Source organism: Nymphalis io, chromosome 24, assembly GCF_905147045.1.
Source record: "Nymphalis io chromosome 24, ilAglIoxx1.1, whole genome shotgun sequence".
In the NCBI taxonomy this organism is placed as follows: Eukaryota; Metazoa; Arthropoda; class Insecta; order Lepidoptera; family Nymphalidae; genus Nymphalis; species Nymphalis io.
This window is the reverse complement of record NC_065911.1, coordinates 1,773,899-1,796,362: the sequence shown is the minus strand read 5'-3', so window position 1 is coordinate 1,796,362 and position 22,464 is coordinate 1,773,899. Positions and strand designations below refer to the sequence as shown.

The window sequence follows — 22,464 nt, the reverse complement described above, 5'->3', positions numbered from 1 at the left end:
TAGCCTACATATACCCTATTCCAATCGTAGTAGGAGAAAAGGTAAACAAACGGTAGAATTACAAATTACATGCGATTTTCTAATTGTTCTGCTGTATTACGCACTACAGTTCTTGATGAATTTACCTTGTTCTTGGTGAATTTATTATTTATAATACGACACTATTTCACTTAACTAGTTATAATAACATTAGTTTAACTTTCAAACTTCCGATTACAATTTCGCGGACATTTTTTCATATCATTCAGAATATCATACTTTATTCAAGATCACGATCATATCGCGTCATTTGATATCGGTGACCAATGATATCGGTATCCAAGTTGTGTACTTGGGTTTACTCCTCTTAATAATCAATTAAAATAATGTCTGGGCTATGCCGATTACTGTCCTGTTCGTTGTTTAGTCCTTCGCTGACGCACCGTCATTCGCGAACTGTCATCTTCTTATACCATAATATGGTTCCGTTCCACTCTCGTAGCGCGCGGATTATACCTTACAAATATATTATATAGAAAAAGTTAATACATAGATTTTAAATGTACGTATGAAAGATTTCTAGGTAAATGTTTAATAGTTTGTTTATTTCAAGATCATTAAAAATTACAGGCAGATAGTAATCGATATTATTTATTTTTTAAATTAAAATATTTTTACATAAAGAATTCACAGGAAATATATTAATTACTATGTTGTTGATTTCTGTAAATATAATTTATTATTTATTTTATTATTTTATAAATTAATGTCATGATCTCTAGGAATTAGTGTAACTTATATTAGTACAGAGGCCGACAAACGTCTTCAATACATTTCAGTATAAAGGGCGGCAGGGATAAATAAATAATAGGGAATATGTATAAAAATTAAATTAATCAAATATCACATTATAATTAAAATGTTTTATTTTGTTATTATTTAAATAAAATATTGTATAAAAAGTGAAAAATAAGGCCGGAAATTCGATCTTAAAAAATGCGTCACCATTGGGCGAAACGAAATGTGACGTCAGACGTCATAACATAAGATTTACGTAGTGTTTCAATAAGTGGTGTGTGAGAAAAATAGTTTAAAACTGTATTCCTGTGGTGATTTCTAGTGAATTTATATTTGTAGTGAATCTAGGACGATGGCTGAAAGTGGTTTTGTTAAAGCATAATCCACCGAAGATAGATGCATTTATGATGACAGCACATTTTGCATCAAATCTCGATTTTACGAGCGAAGAGATGCACTTCGGTACCATACAATACCTGTAAGAAGGCTTCTTCTATGATCTGTATAGCAATTAAAACTAAAAATATGTATGAAGCAACTGAAACGCTTAGAGTAAACAAACACGGGACGACTTGTGACGTCATCCAAAGCGCGCGCGTTTGAGCGGCTCAAAATGTTTTAAATTTCACTTTGAATGTTTTCAAGCTCATTTATGTTTTTTCTACGTTATAAAGATGTAAGTAATTAATTTAGGTCATAAAAAAGTCATGCATATTCCCTATTGTATTCATTTGCTTATGGTATAGAGCCGACTGGAATTAATATCCAATTGAAAGTCACGATTAAAATCCGGGTAAGCTCAACTTAATTTTCATGTACTTATCGACGGTAAAAAAAATTCATGTTTTTACATGGGCCTGATGAATGTGAATTCACAGACCGGCACTAATAACGCGTAGTGAAATAATCTTATACTTAAGAAAAGGTCATTGTCAAGCTAAAGAAAAAAAAAGAAATTATGAAGCGAAATAAAACAAATAACTAAGTTTTTATAGTTATCTCGTAGTTTCGTTTATTAGTTACAAATAAATTTGACGGATGGATAACTTGAATGTCAGTTTACAGGTTTTTTTCTTATTTATCATTAAGTAATTTATTTTAGTTGATTGTTTGCAAGACTTAGTCGTCAGTATTTCAAGACTAGTTTAAAGTCAGTAAATATTGTTTTTAAACATTTAAGTGCTAGAATGTTATTATTTTGTTTTATGTTTTAATTTATTGTATACTTATACGAATAAATTGTACAAAAAAATGATGCAAAAATATAAGTAAAGTGATTATTTAAAATATTTGTTTTATTTTTTTTTGGAAACCTTTAACTCCTGGGGCGACTGTGCGGTGGCAATCTCAATGCACACTATACAACTGTGTACTGAGGTGTATTCTCTATTCCAGGGAATATAATCATCATGATCATGAGAGTCAGGACTCTCATGATTCGATGGGTTAGCAAACCTTATCCAACAAGGCTGTCTGAGTTGAGGCGCAGTATCATCTGCGTTTTGATGTTCTAAAAGCAATACTTCCTAAAAACAGAAGTCTTAATAGTGTTACAAAACTTTGGGTTCAATATGTATGTATGTGGTAAATATTGTATTTTATGATTTTGTATTTTTTTTCCACCGCAAATTTAATATGGATCATAAAAATCGGCGTTATATTTAGCATTACAAGTAAATATCCATATTTTTAACTAAAAATCAACGGCCTTACTTATAAGCGTTGCTTAGCGGATGTTTAGTTAAGCACAGATTCATCTCTTTCTCTCATTATTGATTTGACATTCAAAAGAAGTAGACAGTTTAATTAATGACCCGCTAAACAATGTTAAAGGGGCCTAATATATTGCCACATTGGTTGACGTTTAGTTTTTGAATTACATAAATATGTAAATGATTAATTTAAGTCATAAAAATTCATGCATATACTCTATTGTATTCATTTGCTTATAATATATATATATATATATATATTATAGACATTATTTACACCCAAGGATTGTAGTGCGAAGTTTTATAACATATAAGTACCACGGATTATCTAATGAAAAATACTTTCAAATCTGATTAAGTGGTTCCTGACTGTACAAACTCTCCGGCTATATAATAATAGTATATTATATGAAGTGGTCATTAGGACTCGCCTTTATCACTAAGTACCTTTGTTGGGGATTGCATTAGAAATTCATCTCGAATTTGGGATTGATAAGGGTGGTTGGTTGCCCCTTTCAAACGACACCCTCCTCACCCCGCGGAGACGCGTATTTTTGTTTTATATTAGTTTGAAGTTACTTGCAATGTAACATTTGTTTACATGTGCATTTTTAAAGTTCTAGAATACAATTATTTTGTTTTATAATAATTTATATATATATTTTTTATAATAATTCATTATTATTTTATAACAATAAATAATGTGGTTGAAAGAAAATAAAAGACCACTTGATTTATTAACATAATTCTATTAAAATAAACAGATTAACAACAGGCTTTATATACAGTCCACCATATATCTACACACTCATACTACATATTTCTATTCATATTTTAATGCTTTGTTGCGGACGTCAATGTCTTACTGACAGATCACTCTAGGAATCCATAAATACAATATATATTGCAGTGCTCGTTGATAAAATGATACTCACCTAGAATAGATCAGAAAGATTATCAAAATAAAGATAGTATTATATATCCTGACATATAGTATATGTATCAAAGTTAATTTAAAATATAATGGTATTTTATATACCGAGTAATTTCAAATTAAAAAAAAAATATTCGACAGTAACCCAAAGTCCATAGTTGGAAATTATTCATATAACATATAATATAATTAAAATATATAAATGGAGACATTTTTTTCATTATAAATACTTTATATATTATCTTTGACACAATAACTGCAACAATTAAATGATGCATTCACTTTAATTAAAATGAAATGAAAGATTAAATACTAAAAATGTCCCTAGAGTGTCCCACCATAAATGCTGTTCTGGTGCAAAACAATAGCCATTTAATATTATTATAAAATATGAAAAAAATTATACAAACAATTCCAGAATTAACGTAAATATCAATTTGTGATATTAGATTCTATTGGTTTATGTTAATAGTTTACCAGTTATTTGTAAAGTTTAACAAACTTTTAAGTCAAGCTTATGTTGCGTTTCATCAGAAATAATATCATTGATTCCACAGAAAGTCATCAACAGTTACACAAACATTGAAACAAATATTGTTAACAACTTAAAACGGTAACAAAAACATTTGTCACCAATGCATGTTGACAGTGTTGTCATTTGTGGAGATGCAGCTTTATATAAAGAGATAAAATTAAATCTTTCATAACTTTGGTATTGTACTTATCCAACATAGATTTTTTTATCTGCAATTAAATATAATATAGAAATTTAACCACAAGATAAGTTCGTTTTGACTTAGCATTTTGAATTATCAAATTTAGATTAACACAGACACATGCAATTTCGATAGTTGTCATTAAAAAAATTTTTTAATAATTAATTTCTAGGGTTGGAGAGTTTTAGCCAACTGTGAGATTTTGGCTGTTATTGGATGTGTTTTCTATGTAGAATGGCTAGTTTTATAGCTTGATCTGACAATGGTAATGAACAAATTATATACTCATTGGATACCATTCCAACATTAGAATATTAAAAATATTGCAAACATTTAATTTTAATTTCAATATGCAACACAAGTCAATTATTCTTTATCATTCAGTATTTACTAAATTTTATTAGTGATGCGGAATGGATTAAAAACTCAAGAAAATATATTTTGTATATCTTTCTATAATACAGGTATTTGTATAAGCCACAGTTTGAAAATACTTTCCACAAATATATCTGTATATCATTCATATTAATTGCTGCAACTATTAACAAATTAAAGCTATTGACAAGTATGGTCTTTTATACAACTGTTATATTCTCTTTTATTGTATATTATACTTATTCAAACCTTATTTAGGATTCATAAATTTGTTATAACAACATGGTCTATGTCAAAATTGGTTTTAAACTTTAAATACAGAATGAAAAGACAAACGCAACATGTTATTAACGTTGCAGTGTTTCTTTGACCCGTTCATAGCTACGCTCAAAAAAATCGTTTAATCTGATGGCATTGTAATATTTTGATGCAAGCACTTATTTGTGTCTTTTGCATATCTATAATTAATCTAAAGTGCACATCAATTTCTTGCATAGAATTTTCCAGTATATTCTTGATGGGCATATGGAACTCAGTATGGGATAAAATTTATGGATCTCGATACAGACATGTGATAAGGTTAAGTAAGTCATCTAGACATGTAAGGAATTATACCTCAAATTTTTATGAGCAGTCGTAGACGTAATGAATGGGTTATCACAACTTTAATGACATCCTTGCCTTTCAATATATTTCTGTATTTATCACGTTCATAGACTGCGTGCCTTCATATAATAATATACTATATTTTAGGAGAAGTTTAAACCAATAATGTCTGTTTAACATTGACAGTAAGCAAATACTGTACTTACGCAACATTTGAAATATCTTGAGTTACCACAGCATCACTAAACACAGAACTCATCACATTCACAATTATTATATGTTAACCGATGATAAGTCCACAACCAAACTTGAATTGTTGTTTTGCCTGGTTCGCCATACCAGACAGTGCAAATGTAAATGGTAATGGCTGGAGTTTCTTTTCTAACACAGCCCCTATATTCCAATTAGAATCTACCATACCTGTAATAAAAAATAGAAAAATTACTATATATATATATATATATATATATATATATTTTTTTTTTGATGAAATAATACAGATGGACATATGGGCAACCTGGTGGTAAGTGGTAACCATCTATAAACAATGGCCCCGCAAATACGCGCTGGATCATTCACCCTTAAATTACACCAGTAGACTAGCAAGTGGTAGACTAGCATTGCGTGATATTATAGACATTTATAAGAGAGGATAAAGCTTTTACTTAGATAATAAATAAACAATTTTGTTTTTTTTTTTTAAATATATATTAGTGCTAGTTTGTGGTGATACAGCCTAATATGGATCACGCTTACTTATAAGATGCCTATTAATTATTCATTAATTGATAAAACCGTGTGTATAATAAGCAATTTTTATATTCATACCTCTGAAGACCAGGTCAGCTTTTGGTATGGTGACTTGGTAGCCGACTGTACCAACTGATTCCATTGATCTGAAGGATGTTTCTAATTCAGCTACCACCTGAAACATGGGTTTTATAATAAATTTACTTAATTTAGGAAGGTAGACCTTAAGCCAGACATTGGCACTGCCAGAAGTACCCCTTCACTTGTGTCTTTAATGACACTAGCTTACTCATCATTCAACTCAAATACAGTAATACAAAGTATTGTTTTTTTTAGCGGTATAACTAATTGAAATCAAAAAATTAAAATGTTTCATTAAATCTACATATATTATTTTATTAAAAATAAATTTAAGAAAAGAGATGCTGATTGTCGTTTTAAATTCTTATAATTATAATATAAATCTTAATAGAACTCGTGATAAATGATAATATTCAAACTAAATCAAGGAAACTAAAAATATGTAAGTCTGTTTCATTTTGTTTTTCATTCCACAGATACACTAACTAAGTTTCGTCAACAGGTGTGTCGTCACAACGACGAAATGCGCGGTGTGTTGCCGCAAAGGTGTGCGCCGGCCATATTTAATATGATTTTAATACCGTAACCGTAACAGCCTGTGAATGTCCCACAGGGCTAAAGGCCTCCTCTCCTCTTTTTGAGGAGAAGGTTATTCCACCACGCTGCTCCAATGCGGGTTGGTGGAATACACATGTGGCAGAATTTCAGTGAAATTAGACACATTCAGGTTTCCTCACGATGTTTTCTTTCACCGTTAAGCACGAGATGCATTATAATCACAAATTAAGCACATGAAAATTCAGTGGTGCTTGCCCGGGTTTGAAACCACGATCAACGGTTAAGATTCACGCGTTCTTACCACTGGGCCATCTGGCATGATTTAAATACAAACCTGTAACTGTTCACTAGCTTGTTTGAAATAGCACACGTGGAGGCTGGCCGCTCCCATTGTTGCTGATAATTCAGAATCTGAAAAAAGAAAGAAATTGTCATAAATTAAAAAGAAACCAACATATCAGCAGCTTTGTGTTAGTATTTGTAGTATTCTTAATCATAATAAAAATAATATCCTGGGACATTATTCACACACGGCCATCTGAACCCAAACTAAGCAGAGCTTGTACTATGGAAACCAGACAACTGATATAATACATATACTACTTTTCTTTGTGAATACATACTTATATAGATAATTACACACAGATTCGGGACTAACAGACATGCGTCATGCACACAAATGTCTGTTCTGGGTGGTAATCAAACCCACAAACCTTACCCAAATTACTGGTGATAGAGCTTTGTGCAAGCTTGTCTGGGTAGGTGCCACCCACTCTTCCAGATATTCTACCGCAAAACAGTAGTACTTGGTATTGTTGTGTTCCGGTTTGAAGGGTGAGTAAGCCAGTGTAATTACAGGCACAAGGGACATAACTTCTTTGTTTCCAAGGTTGGTGACAATACAATGCCTATGTCTACGGGCGTTGGTGACCACTTACCATCAGGTGGCCCATATGCTAGTCCGCCTACCTATTCTATAAAAAAAAAACCTTCGGTGTGAAAGGCAAATAATCTAATTAATAGTTTGTTATTGTGAATTAAAAATTCATTATTCATGAATATAGGACTATTTTATGAAAATTGTGTATTTTAAAGATTTGTATTGGAAAATCAATGTTTATGTCTAAGTGCATTTTCTTTATTGATTGTAGGCCACACAAGCCTGCCTGGGTTACGGCTATTTAGTAAAGTTAAACAAGATTTTCATTTTTAAAGCGATTATTCAATAGCTTTCCCATATTACGTACTACAAACAGTTCTTGATTAATATATCTATATTTATGATACAACACTATTGCACTTAACTACTCATACCCACTTTAATTTTAATTGCATCGTTTCGATAAAATTTTCACCGATCCAGCACCAATTTTCAAAAGGTAATTTTTTCGAAAATCCATAAATAATATCATAGATAATTCAAGATCACGACCGAAGATATCTTATCGACATTCCTAAAATAATTAAAAAAAAAAGAGACTGTACCGTCCATTGTGTATCTTGCAGCCGCTGATGCAATAGCTATCTCGCCGCCCGCGATACGTGAACTTGACTGATACACGAGCTCCGCTCCCAGTGCCAGCCGTGGGGTGACTGACTGAAATATTAGGCATAAATAATATATTAAGAAACTTGTAATGTTAATTGCAGAAATTTAATGGGGATTGGTATGTACATATGTGGTAGAATTGCAATGAAAATATACAAGTTATACACGTAAGTTGTCTCACCGCCGAGTACGAGATGCTATATAAACACAAATTAAAAACATGAAAACTAAGTGGTACCTGAATGATTTTGAAACCGGTATTATCGTTTAAGATTCACGCGTTAAATGGTTAACCACTGGACCATATTGACAGCTGTTCTCACACTTCTAACAGAGATGTAAAACAACGAATAATGAAGAGATAGAAAACTAAGATTATATAACAATATAATGAAAAATAAATATAAAACAATGATATATGACTGGTGGTAGAGCTTTGTGCGAGTCCGTCTGGGTAGGTACCACCCACTCATCAGATATTCTACCGCAAAACTGCAGTACTTGGTATTGTTGTGTTCCGGTTTGAAGGGTGAGTGAACCAGTGTAATTACAGGCACAAGGGACATAACATTTTAGTCCCCAAGCTTGGTGGCGCATTGGTGATGTAAGCGATGGTTAACATTTCTTACAATGCCAATGTCTATAGGCGTTGGTGACCACTCGTCCGCCTTCCTATTCTATAAAAAAAAAAAAGATATATGAACAGCAATGTCCTATTACAAAAAAGACGGTTGCTCAGCATGCGTTGAATACGAGGTGATCGCGTGAAGCGACCCTCTACGTTCAACGGTGATTATCTTCAGACCATCTTCGGTATCCTACAAACAAATATGACATAGAAAATGAATATGACAGGAGGGAGGTTAGGTGCAGAACTAACGCAGCGTGGCCTTACCTGTTCTCCGAAGCAAGGGAGTGTAAATATTTCAACTTCTAGACTTTGGGCTGATTTGGATTGGAACTGGGCAGGTTTGGACTTTGGGCCTAGACCAATGAGACAGTTTATAATATATAATAATAATTACATATTTACCTGAAGGTAGTGTCCTACGAACACTGAGGATTTTTCACTGCAGTCAGGCTTCCCGGCAGCGAGAGCCAATGTGTAGTCGGGACCTTTATATTCCAACGTACCCTGTGTTGCCGTTAGCTTGCATTCTTGGACCTGAAATTTATGATATAAATATGACTTTACATACTTGTTTTTTAATTAGAAATAAGAATTATCCATAAATCGCTTACGTCTTTTGTTGCTGACAATGTGTCATTTTTCTTATAAATAAAAATAAACATCGAAATCAAGCCTGATAATTACAATAACAATAAAAATATGAAATACTAATACAGACAAAAGTATCTAGCATAGTATATAAAGGATAATTATCATTTTTATATAGTAAAAGTATCAGAGCATTTTTAAAGACAAATATAGAAAATATTTCATAAGAATAATCTCAGCAATGCCGAGTGAAATTCAAAAAGAGTCCATACCTGAGCGGCTCCTTTTAATCTTATCTCAGGTGTTAGCTGGTGTATGAGATTAAAGTTGACATTTCCAGCTGGATCTACATCACCCAGGACGACAGGAAACGCTTCGGTGGGAGAGATCTGCTTTGTTCCAATGTATGTTGCACCCAACTTGTAGCCATTCTGCATTGAACTCATCGTCAGGGTGTGGGACATCTGTAATGGAATTATGTTAAACCTTAATGTGTGTGTATGTATGTTATTTGTTCCGCACGGTATCATCAATGTTAAAAGTAACTGCTGCGCCCCCATGGGCCATAATATAAATAAGAATACCAAAATGGGGAATATAATGTATGTACCCGTCCTGCTACTGCTACATACATCGTTTATATCGTAGCACTTGATTTATGCGGCGCACGCTAGTAAGGCCAGTCGGACTAAGTTATTCCGACATATTTATACAAGACCTTAGTGCATTATAGACCTAAGCTCTCTTCATGAATTGCTCCGCTTATTGGTGAAAACCCTATTAAAATCCATTTGATAGTTATTGAGTTTATCGCGTTCAGACATACAGTGTACAGAAACGGCGGAGTACTTTGTTTTATAATGGTAACGTACTTATCACTACAGATCTATTGTTCTACTGTAAAATAAAAATTGCCTTATGTTTCTAAGCTGATACATATATACGTACAAAGGTCATTGTATTTGTATGTAAAAAAACTTATGATATGCCATAAAATATAAATAAATTAGTATCTACCTGAAAATGATTAGACATTGCTTTGTTGACCATTAGCTTGCCTCCCTCGAAGTTGACTGGCATTACTTCTGTAAACGAGAATTGAAAATATATATAAATAATAGAACATAATTTAATTCAAGTATATATTAAACAATGTTAAGCAACGATAATATTTAACAATTAATTAAGCTTAGTATGTTAAGAAAACCAATTTTAATAATGTTACAAAAGATTTTTTAGAACTAGCTAAGAAGCAATACACATTTTATCAAACAAATTTCTCTTATTCCCTTTGAAATTATAAAGTAAATTTTTTGATGATTATAAAGTTCAGTAGTAAATTAGTGTGTATAATATTTGTTACATTTATTAAAAGTTTTTAACTCATATGTTTATAGTATTTAAATAGCCTTTGAATTTGGAAATTGAATATGGAAATTTCTAGATGACTTTAGTGGCTTTTATGGATTTGCAGATGAAAAATTATATTAGTATCTTAATTTACTGAACTAAAAACTTAGTCAATATTAAACAAAACATTTTTAGTTATCTGAAACGAGTGGTAGGGTTTTAATATTTTTTATAAAATTAATTAACATGGCTCTCTTTGGTTATATAATGTATAGAAGGAAACATTAAATAGTTTGAGATATACAACAATAAATAATATACACTGGGAGTTCTATATAGCAAGTATTTATATATAGCTTTTCAATTTGTTTATAATATTAGTTACAAGTTTTCACCTGTGGCATCGCTCACATGTGACGGATTAGGTAAGAGGTATTTGTTTTCAGAGGTCACAAAGTTTTATGTATGTATTGAGAATTATTTGAATCATTTTGTATTTTTACAGTTATTTGAGATAGTATTATAAATATTGTAATCAAAATATTGTTTCATTATTATAATATTATTTAAAGCATGTTTTCTTTTTTTAACATAAGTATTTATCATCAATTATAGGGTCTCCTTTTAATTTATGTGTTTTTTAATACATTAATGATTTCTGTAAATTCTAAAAACATGTTAAAAATACATTGAATTAGCGTAGAACATGTTTTTATTATCTTATCTAGTTACAAATATACCCAAGGCATGCCAGTGTTAAGACTACAATCAGTTTTAGAGCTCAAACAAGGACACCAGAGTATTCAACTACTTTGAAGTAGTTTGTTTGACATATTTATGTTTTAGGTCACAGTGTTACAATCTTAAAATAATATTGTCATTAATATACAACAAAATCTGCGTATTACATCACAAGGTAACCACACTTTTATTCGATAGCCTATATAAAGATTTTTATAAATTTCTGAATGAATAGAAATTAATAAGACTTTATAGAAGTCTAAAAATATATTATCACACGATTTATACACTTATATGATGTTTTTACACCTTCGTAAGTCTTACCTTTGGTCTTTTTGTGCAATTCATCCAATGTTCCGGGATTTTCGCGTTTGTTGGCATTTTCTATATTTTGCACATCGACGCTAGTGAGTCCCGTGTTCGATACACGATATCTGCTTGCTATAGCGCCCATTTTATTAGGGAATTTACTTTACTTTTCCTAATTTCCACGAAAATCGATGAACATGTGCTGAAACACAAATCGGCAGAATAAAAGACAATCAGTGTGAAGTTGACAGAATATGATACCGGTCATAGACAATATACTACTTTTTTAATCCGCTATGGTTATTAACAAGCATTAAGTTATTAATACAAAATTGGCTTACGATAAAGTAACTTATTTTACTTTTTAAACTGTGCAATAAAACTAAGAACAATTTTAAAATAGTTTAATGTATTTCTGATTACCTAGAAATAACCTCAACTAAATATAATATTTAAAATTAAAATTACTGAAACATGTATGTATGATATATTTTTTTCTATCGTGTATGTACGCTAGTTAAGCACAAGTATAGGTACTGGCCTACCTGCCTGTACTATTAGTTTCTCTGTCTACGGTACTGGCGATACAGCACGTATGACGTTATTATTGACAATTGTCAAATGTCATTTCTTATTTATTATTATTACGATTAGGTTCCACGAAAACAAAGTAATCGGGCAATAATGATATAATTGAATTGAACTAATTCGACAAGTCAAATAGTTAATTGAATTTGCTATAATAACATATAAATTCAAAGTTGTAAATAACAATAAATACATAAAGATGCCTAAAGTAGTTTCAAGAAGTATAGTGTGTTCTGACACAAAAGATCAAGAAGAATACAATGAAACGAAACCCCTTCATATTTATTACTGCATTTGTGGCCAAATGTCCCTTATATTGGACTGCACAATAGATAGATTACCTTTAAGACCAACTGACGGCGCGAGAGTTATCGATGGATCCAAGCATGCTCACAAAATAACGTCAGATCCAGACGAAACAGTGTACTTAAAACGTGAAAAAGGCATCGAAAGACAGTACAGATCGAAGTGTAGGAAATGCGGAATACCTTTATTTTATAAGCACGATCAAACTAACAATGTTGTTTTTATAATGAATGGTGCGTTAGTACAATCAGCTGAAGGATCACTGGCAGACATATCTAAACAGGTTGCATTTTCACAACCTAAGAAAATTATGGTTACTAAACACACGAAAAATATGGGCAAGTTTAGTTCGGTCACTGTTTCCACTATTGACGAGGAGGAAGATGAGATAGAGGCCAGAGAAGTGGCAGACAGTTATGCAAACAATGCACGGATTATTGAGAAACAGTTGGAAAGGAAGGGTATGAACAAACGGCAAGCTGAAACACCATCGCAGAATGTTGCCGAGAAAAGAGTAAGAGGGACATTAATTGATAAGTAAATGTGAAAAATGTGTTATAATATAAATAAATATAAGAAAATATATTCAAGTATTTATTTTACAAAATCACTACTTAAAAAATTTTTTTAGTTTAATATGTATATTATTTAAATTGGTACTATTTTTAAAACAGAAACAAAATACTTAGTACCTAGTCAAGTATCCTACGAGCCAAAATGTATTTAAAAAATATATATATAATAACTAAGAAGTGAATTAAACACGTCTGAACAGATTTGGATGCTCAATTTAATTAATTATTAAAATATGTATTTCCTACCGTCTAAACTAAAATGTTATATTCTAACGAATATATTTGCTTAGTTATTTTTTCCAGTAACCCATTGATAAAACGCAACAATGCAGTTTTAGGTCCTTATTGTGAATATTCTTTGTGGTACTGGTTGCATAACTTCTCCCTCCCCAAGCGCGAAAATATTTGAATTAGGGTTTACGGGGTTCAGATTATTTCACGAGAAAGTGAACAATTTTAATTTATGCTTAAAAATAATATATCCTAAAACACATAGTAGAATTGCGTACAGTAACACCGAAGCCAAACGTAAGCTAATAATTTTCACTACAGTATTTTCACTGTTTTACACTTTCACTTTCTAGATTCTGAACGTTTAACATGTGGGTTAACTGTTTCAAGTCATTGAAGTTAATCTCCTTCATATCTAGCATTTTATTCTAAGTTACAGTTGAAGATTTCAGTATGGGAAGATCAGCAATATTAACGTTGTATCGATGTTCCCGTAGAATCGATGATAATAGAGTCGGATGTTTTCTAGGAATATTACACAATTTTCATCAATGTGTAATATAAGAGAGTCGTGTGGAGATTTGAGGGTTACATTGTCACCGCAGATTTCCTTCAGAATAATCACATTCCTTATGTAAACTACCCAGTCATTGTCCTTGATTCTTTGAACCTTAATACTTTCCATATCTACGGACACAGCATTGCAGTTGGATATGTTAGTTTGAAGTTTCATTAATTGCTCTACGCAAGTTTCCTCCGTGTATGGTATGACATTATCTTCGGTGCATAGGAATTGATTTTCTCCAATTTCCTCGCAGGACTGCACGACCGTTAGGTATTTCAGCCCTTTCACCATGAGGTATGGAAATTTAGGAATAATTGCGAGAGTTTAATTGATCGTATTATCAAATTTAGGAAATGAATAAAGCTTAAAATAGTTATAGATATTACTGTCGGTTAATGGAATCTCTAAGATGAATGTAATCTGGTTTCCTTTCATAAATGCCCTAACTACTATAATCCTTTCTAATTTAATTAAATTACTAACACTGGCTTCGTACAATTAGATTTTCTGTATTATCAATAGTTTTTAAAATAGCTAACAATTCTGTAGAGCTTACTATGGATTGGTGTAGAACAGAAACTTTACTCAATACAGACTGCATTAAGTCTCAATTTCACTTAAGGTTATATATATTGAACGAAAATTAATGCTAAATATATTAAACATCATAACAACTTGAATATAGTGAATAGAATGCACCTCTTTAGTTATTATTTTCTTAACTAAATCTTCTACTGTTCGGAGTTTATCATCTAACATCTTAATGTTTGACTGTAATGTTTCTTATGAAAGTAACAGTAACAGTAGCAGCCTGTTAATGTCCCACTGCTGGGCTCTCCCTTTTGAGAAGAAGGTTTGGAGCTTATTCCACCACGCTGCTCCATTGCGGGTTGGTTGAATGTGTATTCTACATGTGTATGGGCAGAATTTCAATGAAATTAGACACATGAAGGTCACGATGTTTTCCTTCACCGTCAAGCACGAGATGAATTATAAACACAAATTTAGCACATGAAAATTCAGTGGTGCTTGCCCGGGCTTGAACCCACGATCATCGGTTAAAATTCACGCGTTCTAACCACTAGGCCATCTCGACTTATGAAAGAATCTAACACATTTTCGAAAATACAGTTATTTTATCAGTTAACAGTTCCTTATCATGCAATTGTGTAATTAGGGAATCATAGTGATTGGAATTGTCATGGTCTAAATTACCAGTTATCAATTTAATTATCGATCCTAAGGGATTGAGTAAACCTCTTTTTCAAAGTATATAAAGTATTCAGTTTTAGGCTTATTGTATTCTTTAAGGAATTGTTTATTCAAATCTGTATTACCTACAGGTAAGGAGACTTCTAAAATTTTTTGTTTCTCTAGCGACAAATTCCTAACTTAGATTTAAATTTTAAATCATTCTAATACTATAATTTGTTTTTTTTTTTCCTTAATAGCTATGCCACACTGTTGCTATTATCATGCAACAACTTTGTATACGATTTAATCTTTTATACTCTTGTATTTCTTTTCTTTGTCCTACGTACAATTTTTTTTTTTAGTATTATCTAATGTAGCGAACAGTTGACTGACAGAGTACGCTTAAGCACTATATAAGCGAGCTATCTACTTTATAAAAAGCTGTACATGTGTACATCATTTTATGTGTTTGCTACGTATTAACTATTCGCTCCGCCATTGTGTTCCTTGTGTATACAATATTCCCTATCTTACTTTTTACCTTAGTTAATACTACTCACATTACTAATTGCTAAACATTACTGCTACCTATTTACAATAACTTCCTAACTATAATTATGGCGATATATAATTTGGTGCTCTCACCAAATATAAATATACCCACTATAAATCTCTAATTGTACTGTAATAATGAACTAAATAAACTAATAATCCTTAGATATGAAATCGGCGTTTTGTACGGGAGGAATTTAAAGTCGATTTTTTTTTGTAAAATATATTTAATTAAAGTGTGCACCGTTGTTAGTTATGCACTTTTGTCATCTCATAGGTAGTTCATTGATCCCTTTACTAAATAAAAAACCATGGGGGCGAGAATCAATAAACTCTCTGAAAGCGGTTTGGACTGCCGCATCGGAGTTGAATTTTTTTCCTTGTAAGAAGTTGTCCAAATTCCGGAAAAAATGGTGATCTGTTGGAGCAAGGTCCGGGGAGTACGGTGGATATCGCAGACATTCCAATTGTAGCTCATCTAACCCAGTGGTTGTTTGTTGTGCAGTGTGTGGTCTTGCGTTGTCGTGAAGCAGCAGTGGCTTAGAGCGATTGACCAATCTCGGTTGCAGTTTAGCAGCTAGTTCTTCCTTCATGGTTTGCAGTTGCTAACAATAGATATCTGCCGTAATCGTTTGGCCAGATTTTAGAAAGCTGTAGAAAACGACACCGGCGCTAGTCCACCAAACACTCACAAGTAACTTTTTTGAGTCAATTTTCGTTTAGGGCAGGATTTGGCTGGGTCTCCAGGGTTCAGCCATTGCGATGAGCGCTTCCGATTATCGTACAGTATCCACTTTTCATCACAAGTAAAGATTCGATTTAAAATCCCTTCATTATCGTGTCGGTTGAGCAAAGTAACGCAGCAGTCGACGCGTCTTTGCAAGTTCGATTCACTCAATTCATGAGGTACCCATCGTTCAAGTTTTTTTACTTTCCCGATTTGCTTCAAGTGGATTAATAAAGTTTTATCACTTACTCCGAAGCCTGCAGCTATCTCCGAATTGCTTTGTGATGGATCCGCTTTCACAATAGCCTTCAATTCTTCATTTTCGGTTTCACTTTGGTCTCCGGTAGTCCACGGGGTTGGTTCTGAAGGTCGAAATTTCCAGAACGAAAACGTTGAAACCAAAAACGTACCGTGCTTTCTTTTGCGACACTGGAGCCGTACACATCATTAATCCTTCCAGCAGTTTCTGCAGCACTGGTGCCACGGTAGAACTCGTACTCGTAAATATACCGATATTTCATGTTTTTCATTATGCAGTAATAAGCGACGCCAAAGAAAAAAATAACGAGGAAAAAACAAATGAATGACTGTTTTCAAAACTCAAATGTACCAGCTAAATGAATTTATAAATTTGAATTTGGAATTCTTAACCAAAGAGGAGATATTTCAGATCAAAGTGTCACAGTGTAAGGACCTAATATATACAATGTAAAACACACACTACTATTAAGCCTACAACTAACTTACTTCTATTTGATAATGCAGTTACCTATTTACAATTACTTACAATATGTAATATCTGAGTACATTTCGCTATAATTATAATTTTGTATACAGTTCTAATGGATTTGTTTTTGATGTTTGTTTTATTGTTTTTGTTTTTTTGTTCACTATGCTTAGGGCGAAATCCACAAACCGCACTATATTCATCGTTTTGTACAATTTTTTTAAGTTGTCTAGCTTTATTTTTATTCCTATTTGACATTCTAATTTATATCTACTTTAAATAAATTTAGGGCAGTCACAAACAAGGTGTTCCACCGTCTCAGGGCTGGCATCGTCACAGTCGCAATTAGGGTTTGATGTTAAATTGTACTTATTTAAGTAATGTGCGAATCCACCATGCTCTGTAAACAGCTGGGCCACCTTGTCCAGTTTTAGTTTCCTTAAGATTTTGTGGACCTCCCTTACATCTTCGAAAAATAATTTCGTCTTCTTGCCCGTCGAGCTGGTTATATAGATTGACTGCCAATTAGTGATTGTCCTGCCTGATGTGCCATTTCACTGAGGAGAAGTGGATGCGATCATATACAGTTTTGCTTTTTTTGTGTAATGCCTCATATTTAGCCTGTTCATTGGCTCTTTCATTACCTGTTATTCCGATATACGCTCTTACCCAATGAAAATTAACCGCTCCGCCCAATTCCGCCAGTTCTCTCAAGGTATTTTGAATGTCATGTACAGTAGGGTGGAGATTTTCAGGGTCTGCTATGGCTGTCAGTGCGGATTTTGAGTCAAATAAAATATTTACCTTCATTACTCGTGATCTTGGTCTTTTATGTAGTTTTAAGCTTGTTAAAATGGCAATGAGTTCTGCTTGGAAGACCGAGCAGCAGTCTTCCAATCTAGCGATCCGTAACCGTAACCGTAACAGCCTGTGAATGTCCCACTGCTGGGCTAAAGGCCTCCTCTCCTCTTTTTTTTGATGAGAAGGTTTGGAGCTTATTAATCTAGCGATCGCATGCGTCTTTTCTGCTCCAACTTTTATTTCAATTTTACTTCCGTCTGTCTATATATGGGGTCAGTCGTTGTCTATTTTCAGTTTATAGACATTTATTCCTCAAAAAAGACAATACAGTCACTTACATGAGAAATGTTTACAATTTAAAGAAAATATTATGTAGGTAGTTCGTCGTTCTTGTAATATCAATAATTTTTTGAGAGTAATACAATATTATGTATGTTATATAATATTAATCTAATTATAAAAAAATATGTAGTATCGTTACGAGTATAAACAAAAGAAAATAGTAATTAAAGTGGTAAACAATAAGTTGGTAGTAGGTGTGTACATAATTAAAAATAGGTCTTTATAACATGGTGGTGGTACTGGTGGTAGGGCTTTGTGCAAGCCCGTCTGGGTAGGTACCACCCACTCATCAGATATTCTACCGCAAAACAGCAATACTTGATATTGTTGTGTTCCGGTTTGAAGGGTGAGTGAGCCAGTGTAATTACAGGCACAAGGGACATAAAATCTTAGTTCCCAAGGTTGGTGGCGCATTGGCTATAAGCGATGGTTGACATTTCTTACAATGCCAATGTCTAAGGGCGTTTGGTGACCACTTACCATCAGGTGGCCCATATGCTCGTCCACCTTCCTATTCTATAAAAAAAAAAAAAATGTTGTGCTATATTTAGATTTAAACAGTTGCATTGAGTTCCAATTTTTAATTATTGGAGGTAATTTGTTATAACCTTCGAATGTAATCATTTTTTTTACCGTAGTTTGTTCGAGTCTTTGGGAGTACCAACCAACTAGCTCGGCGACAACTTCGCTTTGTTACTTCGTGTTTAAATGTGAATGATAAGTCAGTATGGAGAGAACTTTTTAGTAGTTTGTGTATTAATATGTAAATATTGTAAATATATAATTGTTTAATATTCATAATTTTAGTGTCTGTATAAATTTTTGTAGTAGGTGTTAATATTTAACACCTACTGTGTTTCCAAAATAGAATAAGCAAGTATCGTCGGCGTATTGTGTTATATGACCATGTAATCCATATATATGTCATTTAAATTATTGATATAAATAAAAAAAAGTAAGGGCCCAATATGGATCCCTAGGGGACGCCGCATGTTATGTCTTCAGGTGTACTTTGGACATTCTAGCTCATTCCTAGCTCAGATCTCGTCAGTAGGAGTACGCGTAACCGTTGGTTCACTCGTGAATGTGCCGATGCTGTATCATCTAAGCAGGCGGCATATCGCAAGTGGATCAACGGCTGTATTAGCGGGGCATCTAACATTGACTCACTGAAAGCAAACTATAATAAAAATTCCAAGTCCTGTAGAAAGGCATACACGAGAGCGGATGCACAGCGCATTGTACAGATTGGTCATGACCTTGTTTCGCATCCTAGGGGCTCCCGTAGCTTCTGGCGTTTGACCAAGTCTGTGCAAAACAATTTCTGCCAACCTTCGCTGCCACCGCTCAGAAATCCGGACGGATCGCTAGCTCACAGTCCGCAAGAGCAAGCTGATCTCCTGGCTAAACTCTTTGCCGACAATTCCGTCATCGATGATTGTAGTGCACTGCCACCTACAATACCTGCATGTGGCCATACGATGCCTGACATTAAAATCAGGCAACGTGATGTGCGTGCGGAGCTGCAATCACTTGATGTACGGAAAGCTAGCGGTCCCGATGGAATACCAGCCATAGTGCTGAAGAAGTGCGCAGCGGAGCTGTCTCCTGTGTTAACGCGCCTGTTCCAACTTTCTCTCTCTTCGGGAAGTGTGCCGGAGGCTTGGAGAAGAGCTAATGTGCAAGCGGTTCCCAAAAAAGGGGATCGGTCTGACCCGGCAAATTATCGGCCAATAGCTATCACCTCAGTACTTTGTAAGGTGATGGAACGGATTTTAAACAACCAACTGATCCATTACCTAGAAGATCACTGTCTGATTAATGATCGTCAGTACGGGTTTCGACCAAAACGGTCCACAGGTGATCTTCTAGCGTACGTAACGCACCTCTGGGGTGAAGCTATCGACAAGCATGGAGAATCGTTGGCTGTCAGCCTCGATATCTCCAAGGCTTTCGACAGGGTCTGGCACAGAAGTCTTCTCTCCAAGCTACCGGCATATGGTCTGCCTGCTCAGCTATGCACCTGGATTGCCAGCTTCCTACACAAGCGTAGCCTTCGTGTTTTAGTAGATGGTTGCGCTTCACAATTCTATGTAGTGAATGCTGGGGTCCCCCAGGGATCTGTGCTATCTCCCACACTCTTTCTTTTGCATATCAATGATATGCTCTCTCTTGGGAACATACATTGCTATGCAGACGATAGTACAGTGCATGGTGGATACCACGGACGCGCAGTGGCTGGGCGAGCGGAAATTGAGGAGAGGCGGAAGAATCTTGTCATTGAACTCGATAGGACGTTAGAGCTCATCGCCAAATGGGGCTCTGATAATCTTGTTGAGTTTAATGCCAAGAAAACACAGGTATGCGCTCTCACGGCGAAAAAGTCAACATTTTTCCCTCTTCCCTTCCTCTGTGGTACTCCGCTGGTGATGCAAAGCAAAATCGCCATGCTGGGGATTGACGTTCGCTGCGACCTTAGTCCAAGGGATTACATCGAGGCTGTTATAAAAACAGCTTCACGGAAACTCGGAGTTCTGAATAAGGTGCGGCGCTTTTTCACGCCACAACAACTGTGCCTGCTGTACAAAACACAGGTACGGTCTTGCGTGGAATATTGCTCGCACCTTTGGGATGGCTCCGCTAAGTACCTACTTGAGGCCTTGGACCGGTTGCAGCGACGTGCCGTACGCATTATTGGTGACGTAAAGGTCACAAACACCCTTGAACCTTTACAATTGCGTCGTGAGATAGCAGTAGTGAGCGCTTTCTATCGACTGTATCACGGCGAGTGCTCTGAGGAATTATTCTCTCTAATTCCTGCTTCCCCCTTCCTTCTTAAGTCCACGCGAGCTGGTTCTCGATGTCACCGCCTAACTGTGACATCAATTCCATCGCGAACAAAGAAATTTGGCAACTCCTTTCTTTGTCGCACTTCCAAAAAATGGAATTCCTTACCAGCTCACGTGTTCCCCTCCTCTTACAAACCGGGTTCCTTCAAACGAGTCGTGAAGAGGCATCTTGCGGGCCGGCAAGGCGAAGGCGGCTAGTGCAGAACGTTTTTCCCGTCTGTACTGGCCGTCGTCCCGTTTGGACTCTACTACCACTTACCATCAGGTGGAGTAGAGTCATTTGCCCTCCCGGCGAATATAAAAAAAAAAAAATCTTGATTTTGACTACTTGGGATCTATTTGTGAGATATGATTCCAGCATTCCCAGTTCTTTGCCCCCAACACCTACAGCTTCTAGTTTTTTCAATAAAAGTCCATGGCTCACAGTGTTAAAGGCCTTTTGTAAATCAATAAATACTCCCAGGGCAACTTTCTTATTGTCGATATTTGATCTTATTTTGGTAACTAGATTGATTGTTGCCCCAAGAGTATTAAGTTTTGGTCTGAAATCATACTGGTTATCATTTAAAAATTTGGTCGAGTCCAAGTATGTCTCGAGACGCTTATAAATAACTTTTTCTAGAATTTTGGAAAATACTGGTAATACTGATATTGGCCTGTAGTTACTAGGGTCAGATTTAGAGCCAGACTTATAGATAGGAGTGATTTTGGCAATTTTTAGAGATACTGGGATTTCGCCCTTTTGTAATAGATCAACCATGTATAAAAGATGTGGTTTAACGAGGAAGTTATAGATGTTATAGCGTAGTCGTGGAATACAACGAACAACATTACGAATGGGACCAATGCATGAAGAAAATTTTTCTTTGATTTGTTCTATGTGAGTTTTCCACGTCAAATTGCCATCCAGTCTCAATCCCAGATATCTTATATTCCGAGCAAGATGTCAGACGATTTAGTATAAGAATTCTTAAAGATTTGATAAGTTTAGTGGTTATCCCGTCCAAACCTGCACTAGAGTTAGAATTGAGATTACGGATTATATGGTCAATTTCAATGTGGTTGCATGGTTCAAAGGTGATAAGTTCTTTGGTTTCTTTCATGTGGGACAAAGTAGGTGAATAATCAAGGTGAAATCTTTTTGGGATTTGATTTGCTAGTATAGAGCCTATTGTAGAGAAGTATTGATTGAAAGCTCCGCAGACATCATGGGGGTTTGTGATTTGCTTTGAGTGTATTATGAGTTTAGGAGTTGCGCAACTTTGTTCGATTTTGTTATTGGCTAGTTTATGTATCAATTTCCATGTTCTTCCAGGTTTGTTATTACACT

The 22,464-nt window shown here is 34.3% G+C and overlaps 2 protein-coding genes across 3 annotated transcripts; one reads left to right on the top strand and one right to left on the bottom strand.

Moving 5' to 3' along the window:
• Positions 1 to 3,218: 3,218 nt before the first annotated feature.
• On the bottom strand, positions 3,219 to 11,915 carry LOC126777987 (mitochondrial import receptor subunit TOM40 homolog 1). Of its 2 annotated transcripts, XR_007670114.1 has the most exons (9): positions 11,693 to 11,915; positions 10,295 to 10,362; positions 9,550 to 9,741; positions 9,092 to 9,223; positions 7,995 to 8,106; positions 6,844 to 6,920; positions 5,949 to 6,045; positions 5,327 to 5,540; positions 3,219 to 3,424 (listed from the first exon to the last, which is right to left on the bottom strand). XR_007670114.1 is itself a non-coding variant. In XM_050501358.1 (8 exons), the coding sequence occupies exons 1-8, from the start codon at positions 11,820 to 11,822 to the stop codon at positions 5,401 to 5,403; spliced, it is 948 nt and encodes a 315-aa protein (XP_050357315.1). In that variant the 5' UTR covers positions 11,823 to 11,915; the 3' UTR covers positions 3,219 to 5,400. The 2 variants fall into 2 exon arrangements, 1 of the variants encoding a protein (XP_050357315.1); XM_050501358.1 differs by having other exon boundaries at positions 3,219 to 5,540.
• A 402-nt stretch (positions 11,916 to 12,317) lies between these two features.
• On the top strand, positions 12,318 to 13,156 carry LOC126777995 (STING ER exit protein). Its single transcript, XM_050501367.1, has one exon. It carries the CDS (start codon positions 12,465 to 12,467, stop codon positions 13,110 to 13,112), a length of 648 nt encoding a protein of 215 aa, XP_050357324.1. The 5' UTR covers positions 12,318 to 12,464; the 3' UTR covers positions 13,113 to 13,156.
• The last annotated feature ends 9,308 nt before the right edge of the window (positions 13,157 to 22,464 follow it).

What these genes read in the sequence shown, in the direction of transcription:
- LOC126777987 (XM_050501358.1), bottom strand. Translation starts at nt 11,822, where the DNA reads ATGGGCGCTATAGCAAGCAGATATCGTGTATCGAACACGGGACTCACT. An exon ending in CAATGTCTAATCATTTTCAG is followed by an intron (nt 9,742 to 10,294) that starts GTAGATACTAAT and finishes ATTCCATTACAG; the next exon opens with ATGTCCCACACCCTGACGAT. An exon ending in TGCAAGATACACAATGGACG is followed by an intron (nt 6,921 to 7,994) that starts GTACAGTCTCTT and finishes TTCTTTTTTCAG; the next exon opens with ATTCTGAATTATCAGCAACA.
- LOC126777995 (XM_050501367.1), top strand. Translation starts at nt 12,465, where the DNA reads ATGCCTAAAGTAGTTTCAAGAAGTATAGTGTGTTCTGACACAAAAGAT.